The 6,817-nt window shown below is 40.9% G+C and overlaps 1 protein-coding gene across 1 annotated transcript in view; it reads right to left on the bottom strand.

Moving 5' to 3' along the window:
• CPSF3 (cleavage and polyadenylation specific factor 3) overlaps positions 1–6,817 on the bottom strand; it is a 52,854-nt gene that overhangs the window by 38,761 nt on the left and 7,276 nt on the right. Inside the window, exons 4-7 of the mRNA XM_017853226.1 lie at positions 6,147–6,275; positions 4,311–4,488; positions 3,041–3,130; positions 647–797 (exon numbers count right to left, since the gene is read on the bottom strand). Coding sequence (XP_017708715.1) covers positions 647–797; positions 3,041–3,130; positions 4,311–4,488; positions 6,147–6,275 — 548 coding nt within the window. The remainder of the gene's footprint in view (positions 1–646; positions 798–3,040; positions 3,131–4,310; positions 4,489–6,146; positions 6,276–6,817) is intronic.

Below are 6,817 nucleotides of genomic sequence, written 5' to 3'. Positions count from 1 at the left end.
CAAAAAAAAAAAAAAAAAGAAAATACTAAAATGATGAATACCTTTCTTGACAAAATTTTTTGTACATCTCATTTATTTCCCAGAAGCGGAACTGCTGGCCAAAGGGTACACATATTTTAAGACTTCTGATGGCCACCAGAAGGGGATGCCAGTTCACATTCCCAGCGGCAGTGCATGAGAGTTTTTGTTTTCCTGGGTTATTCCTAGATCCAAACCCCCATTTTTTTTTTTTTTTTTGAGACGGAGTCTCACTCTGTCGCCCAGGCTAGAGTGCAGTGGTGCAATCTCAGCTCACTGCAACCTCCACTTCCCAGGTTCAAGCAATTCTCTGCCTCAGCCTCCTGAGCAGCTGGGATTACAGGTGTCCGTCACCATGCCCGGCTAATTTTTGTATTTTTAGTAGAGATAGGGTTTCACCATCTTGGTCAGGCTGGTCTTGAACTCCTGATCTCATGATCTACCCAAATCAGCCTCCCAAAGTGCTGGGATTACAGGTGTGAGCCACCGTGCCCGGCCCCAAATCCCTATTTTTAAATGAAGAAAACTGAAGTCCAGGATGGTGGAATGACTCATCCAAGACCACGTTATTATCCTGATAAAATGACAAGATTTTAATCATCTCCTAAATAGAAAGGAAATGGCATACCCAGAATCAAGAGCAGCTCCTGAGCCCTTCCAAGAGCGAAGACAGGAATGAGACCCCTGCCGCCTCTGTTTACAATGTCGTGGACAGTGTTACAGAATCTTGCCTCTCGCTCTTCACGTTTCTCATGGATGTGGGTCCCATAAGTAGATTCCTAAATAACATATTAGAAGTGTGAGACTAAGACCGATGATCCCCAAATAATTCAAAAGTTAAACATCAATGAAATGCTGAGGGGCTAAGCAATTCACTTCTCCATTAGCATGTCATTTACTCGAACATGTGTTGTTATAATAGCAATTGGGAAGAGCAAGCAAGAAAGCTAGAATTCAGGCCCGGTGCAGTGGCTCACACCTGTATCACAGCACTTTGGGAAGCCAAGGCAAGTGGATCACCTGAGGTCAGGAGTTCAAGACCAGCTTGGCCAACGTGGCGAAACCCTGTCTCTACTAAAAATACAAAAGTTAGCTGGACGTGGTGGTGGGCGGCTGTAATCCCAGCTACTCCAGAGGCTGAGGCAGGAGAATACCTTGAAACCAGGAGGAGGTTGCAGTGAGCTGAGACTGCACCATTGCACTCCAGCCTGGTCGACAGAGCAAGACTCCATCTCAAAAACACACAATTTGACAACAACAATAAAAAAGGCCAGGCATGGTGGCTCACGCCTGTAATGCCAGCATTTTGGGAGGCCAAGGCGGGTAGATCTCCTGAGGTCAGAAGTCCAGCATGACCAACATGATGAAAGCCCGTCTCTACTAAAAATACAAAAAGTAGCTGGGCATAGTAGTGCACGCCTTGTAATCCCAGCTATTCAGAAGGCTGAGGCAGGAGAATCACCTGAACCTGGGAGGCAGAAGTTGCAGTGAGCCGAGATCACGTCACTCACTCCAGAGTGAGACTCCATCTCAAAAAACAAAACAAAACAAAACAAAAAAAGAATGCCAGAATTCAAATCTAAGTAAGAAGAACATTTTATAAAATGGAATCAGGAAATAGTCCAAAACTGTATCTTCTTCCCATGTCCATTTTGCTTTGCATTAGGAAGAAAAAGGTTATTTCTCCCACCTCTGATAAGTCAAAGCTTTTAAAATAGAAATAGATGTTGTTTCTTATACTTCTGTTTCAGAATATCCTTAAAGTCTTACTAGGTGTGGTCCACTGACCAGAAGATTGACATCCCTTTCGAGCTTATCAGAAGTGCAAAATCTCAGACCCCAGCCCAGACATACTGAATCAGAATTTGTACCTTAGCAATATAATCAGATGATTATATGCATATTAAAATTTGAAGCACTGCTTTAAAGTATGGTACTATGAAAATAAACACTTTTTCTGAGGGTTCAAAAGTGAATCTTCCCTTAAATTAAGTTTATATGCTGGGCATACCATGAGCAGAGTCCAATGTAATCTGCTCACATGTTGCTTATGCACTGCAGTGTGTACTGGCCCACATACCTGGGCAGCTGGGGAACATGGTAGGTGGTGGAGGAGAAACAGACAACTCTTCCTCCTTGAACCACATACACCTGATGTTCTTATATATACCAAAAGCCTGCAAGATTTCTCTCCCAACCCCTGACTCTACCATCAGCAACACACATCCCAAGCTGCCCCCAAAGAGCTTCGGTACACAGTCCATTTTTTTGCTCCCCTGGGACTTGCAACCTAATAGGCAGACAGGACACACACAGATAAAGAAAACGATGAGTTAGCATAGACTAAGGGTCTGGGGACAGTCACCGCGGCAAAGGCAGTGAGGTCACGCCATTTCCAAAATGACCCACAGATGTTCTTCTACACATTGTCATCCAGAAAAATACATTTAGGAGACAGGGAGAGGGCATACCCAGTGAAAATGGCCCTGCCCAAAGACAGCCTGGTGCCTCTGATATTAGACTAGAGTTAATGCATTTAACACCAAAAAAGTGAAGCTGCACTACAAAAAGAAGTGCCTGCCCCAATTTTTTTTTTTGAGACCGAGTCTTGCTTTGTAGCCCAGGCTCAAGTGCAGCAGCGTGATCTCGGGTCACTGCAGCCTCCACCTTCTGGGTTCAAGTGATTCTTGTGCCTCAGCCTCCCCAGTACCTGGGACTACAGGTGTGCACCACCACACCCAGCTAATTTTTGTATTTTTTTTTTAGCAGAGATGGGGTTTCACCGTGTTGGCCAAGCTCGTCTCTAACTCCTGGCCTTAGGTGATCTACACACTTCGGCTTCCCAAAGCGCTAAGATTACAGGTGTGAGCCACTGTGCCTGGCCACCAATTTTCTTATATTAAAAAAAAAAAAAGTTTATATCCAATAACATGTTATGAAAGTGAGATCACAATATTATTTTCCAAAAGAAAAAAAATCTACTTACATTACATTGATTACAATATAGCACATTAATACTTACAATGATAAGAATATCAGGCTTAATATTAGGAATTTCAGCTGCCATTAAGTGTCTATCTTCTTGTCTTGAGAAATCACCTGTGTACAAAAGCTGTGAAAAAGATAAAACTAGAAAGTTAGGATTTGGGGAAGGCTTCATTTTGCTAGTGAATAGATTAAACTCATGAAATCCAAAAGTGCAGTTAGTTTTCAAAAAGTCTAAAACTGATGAAATTTACATGCAGTGCTTGTGTCGCATTCAAAATGTGTAGTTCAGTCAGTAAACGGTCCAATGCTTCAATTATTTCATCTAGTAAATGGGAATAATCTATTCCCAGAATCATCTCACAAAGATAACCTATATAACATTAATACACCTGAGAAGTGCTCTAACTTCTTAGAGAAAAAGGGCATGCTGACAAGGAAAGGAGTGCAGAGGTACATGGTCTAAAACCGGAGATAAAATCATAAGAAGGTCTGCATCAAATTCCAAGAGAATTCACATCAGCATTTGTGCTACTTATTTTTTGTGCCCTGGAGCAAACTGCAAGAATAAGTGATTTAGGGATATATTTTACAATTCGTCTAAAGGTTCCAAATGTATAAGCAGCTGTGAAAAATTTAGGACGTTACACTAGAGCATCGGTTCTCAACTCTGGCTGCACGTTAGAATCACCTAGAAAACTCAAAAAGGAAAAGGCCAAGCTACACCTCCAGATTTTGATTCAATAGTTACTTTTCAACAGCTCCCTAAGAGATTCTCATGTGCAGCCAGAGTTCAAAGCTGCTGCTCTGGAGTCTAGAAACCTAGTAGTCCACCCACATTTGCAGAAGTTCAAGGGTTCCCTAAAGATCTTTCCTAATTAACCCCTTTTACTCTTGCAGTCCACTCTGCTTAGGGGCTTATCTGTGAATCCTAAGACATCAGGGGGACATGAATATCAAATTGTGTTTTATTTTTAAATGAATGCAGCCACAAAGACACCTCTTCCCTAATCAGTTTTCTAAAGGAAACTGAATCCTATGGTGTCAGGGAATTCCTTTCCAAGATGTTTATTTTACTCTTTTCTCAGTCCTTAAAAAATTTTTTTTTTTCTCAGTCTTGATACAGAAAGTATTGTAATGGAGGTAGGAACCACGATATTTAACAGGAAAAAGTGTTAACTGTATTTTTATGATTCAGTGTTCTGACACTTTTGCAAGTCTTAGGGAATATTTTTTTAATAGTACTTGGTGGCACAAAGCTCTGCACTGATTTCTCTGGGGAGAAAAGCGCCAGAGCCAGAGGGTACCTTCACGCCTGCGATCTCAATCATGAACATGGCGGCTCCTAGGACGTGCCCTGCATGGTAACACCAAAACTTGATTCCTGCAACTTCCTTAACTTCATGAAAGTTGATAGTTTCAATTTTGTCCATGCTTTCTTCCAAATCCGTCTCGGTATACAACATGTCGTCTGCTGATATGTTACTAAATTTTGAAAGATGCCAACAAAAACAATTCAGTCAGATTTTTAAAAAAGCCTTTGAACACAAAGAAATTGTGGATAACATATCCATGAAGGTATTTCTTCAAAATATACTGCATGAATTATGCTATTTAAAATTTTTTAGAGAACTTGTGTATTTTTTTTTACTCTATTGTGTGTATAGCTACAAAACTTGATTTTAAACAAACCACACAGGAAATTAAGATACTGAGCTCAAAGTGCTCTCAATTTTCAGTAATACATACAGTAAATTAAGACAAAATACTCTTTAGGAGAGTATTCTCACACTTTTTTCCCACCCCAGATATAACGCACTCACATACATTGAACCATGGCAGATATTTCTCACATTAGGATGAGAAAAGATTTTTCCACAAAGTCTAGCACAACCTTTCTCCTGAAAATTATGTTAATGTACTTACAAAAAAGGAAGAGAGAATAGTGGTTAAGGACACTGACTTGGGAGCCAGATTGTTTGGGTTCAAATACTCGCTCTGTCTCTTACTGTGACAATTTTGGGCAAATAACCTTGCTGTGCCTCAGTTTCATCATCTGTAAAATGGAATTTATAACAGAACCTACATCCTGAGTTGGTGTGAAGATTACATATATTTATCTCCCAGATGGGTGTGGTGGCTCACGCCTGTAATCTCAGCACTCTGGGAGGCCACGGCAGACGGATCACTTGAGGTCAGGAGTTCAAGACCAGGTTGGCCAACACGGTAAAACTCCTTCTCTACTAAAAATACAAAAATTAGCCAGGCATGGTGGCACGCAATGTGCACCTATAATCCTAGCTACTGGGGAAATTGAGGAATGAGAATTGCCTGAACCCGGGAGCGGAGGTTGCAGTGAGCCAAGATAGTGCCACTGCACTCCAGCCTGGCCAACAGCGCAAGACTCCATCTCAAAAAAAATATATATATATACACGTGTATATATATTATATATACACGTGTATTATATACGTGTATACATATATGTAATATATATATAAGATGTATCTTTTGTGTGTGAAGTTAATATATATTAGGAATTCAGGATTGGGCCTAACACGTGGTAAGCATTATTGAAGTGTCAATGAGTGTTACCACAATTAAGCATAACTCTTCCAATCCAGCCTAATGAAGTTTTAAAAGGACACAAAAGCTATATAAAGACTTCAAGGCCAGGCCAGTGACTCATGCCTGTAAACCCAGCACTCTGGGAGGCCATGGCAGGAGGATCACTTGAGCCCAGGAGTTTGAGAGTAGCTTGGGCAACATAAGACCCCATCTCTTCAAAAAACAAAAAAACTCTGCTGGGTGTGGTGGCACACACCTGTAGTCTTAGCTGCTTGGGAGGCTGAGGTGAAAGGACTGCTTGAGCCCAGGTGGTTGAGGCTGCAGCGAGCTGTGATCGCACCATTGCACTCCAGCCTAGATGACACAGCAAGATCCTGTCTCAAAAAAACCTTCAAGGTCAGGAAGATGCTAGAAACACAATAGGTTTCAATGACCTTGTTAATGAATGATGAAATTACTGATCTCCTTATACATGAAAAGAGAGCACCTCATTTTAAAACACAAAATGGTCCATATCTTGAACCATATGTACCATAAAGAGCCAAAGTTGTGTATAATCTAATAAAGTAATTTACCTAACTTTGACATAATCAGAAAGAAGCCATCTATAAATAGCTTTTGTGGCATGAGTCATAAATGTTCTTCCTTTGAAACTTGTCTTCTGTAGAAACCAGGGTAGAGCTCCACAGTGATCCAAATGGAAACTTAAAAAGAAAGAGGCTGCATTAATTCTTCAAATTATTATCCATCGGATACCATGTAATGAAACTGTTGCTTACTGTACAAAACAAGTTTTATATAAACAACTATGTACTGACACTTTCAGAAAACCAAGAGTAGGTATGTGTAGAAGGAAGAAGTAATGCATACAGTTTTAATATGGAAGAAAGATGTTTAAAGTATCGTTTTTAAACAGCAAAAAAACTTTATTAGTGAACAATTAGGGACGAAGAAGAATATCCCTAACCTACTCTTGGCAGCCAGAATTACAGCAAACATCTTAGCAGAATAAAGTTGAAACATGGGTATCTCCCTGAGGTCACTGTCTTGTCACATTTTTCTACATGAACTCTATTTAAAAATAGTTTCAGCCGGGCATGGTGGCTCAAGCCTGTAATCCCAGCACTTTGGGAGGCTGAGACGGGCGGATCACGAGGTCAGGAGATCGAGACCATCCTGGCTAACACAGTGAAACCCCGTCTCTACTAAAAAATACAAAAAACTAGCTGGGCGAGGTGGCGGGCGC

Source organism: Rhinopithecus bieti, unplaced genomic scaffold (genome assembly GCF_001698545.2).
Source record: "Rhinopithecus bieti isolate Rb0 unplaced genomic scaffold, ASM169854v2 scaffold_1530, whole genome shotgun sequence".
NCBI lineage: Eukaryota > Metazoa > Chordata > Mammalia > Primates > Cercopithecidae > Rhinopithecus > Rhinopithecus bieti.
This window is presented reverse-complemented; position numbering and strand designations above follow the sequence as displayed.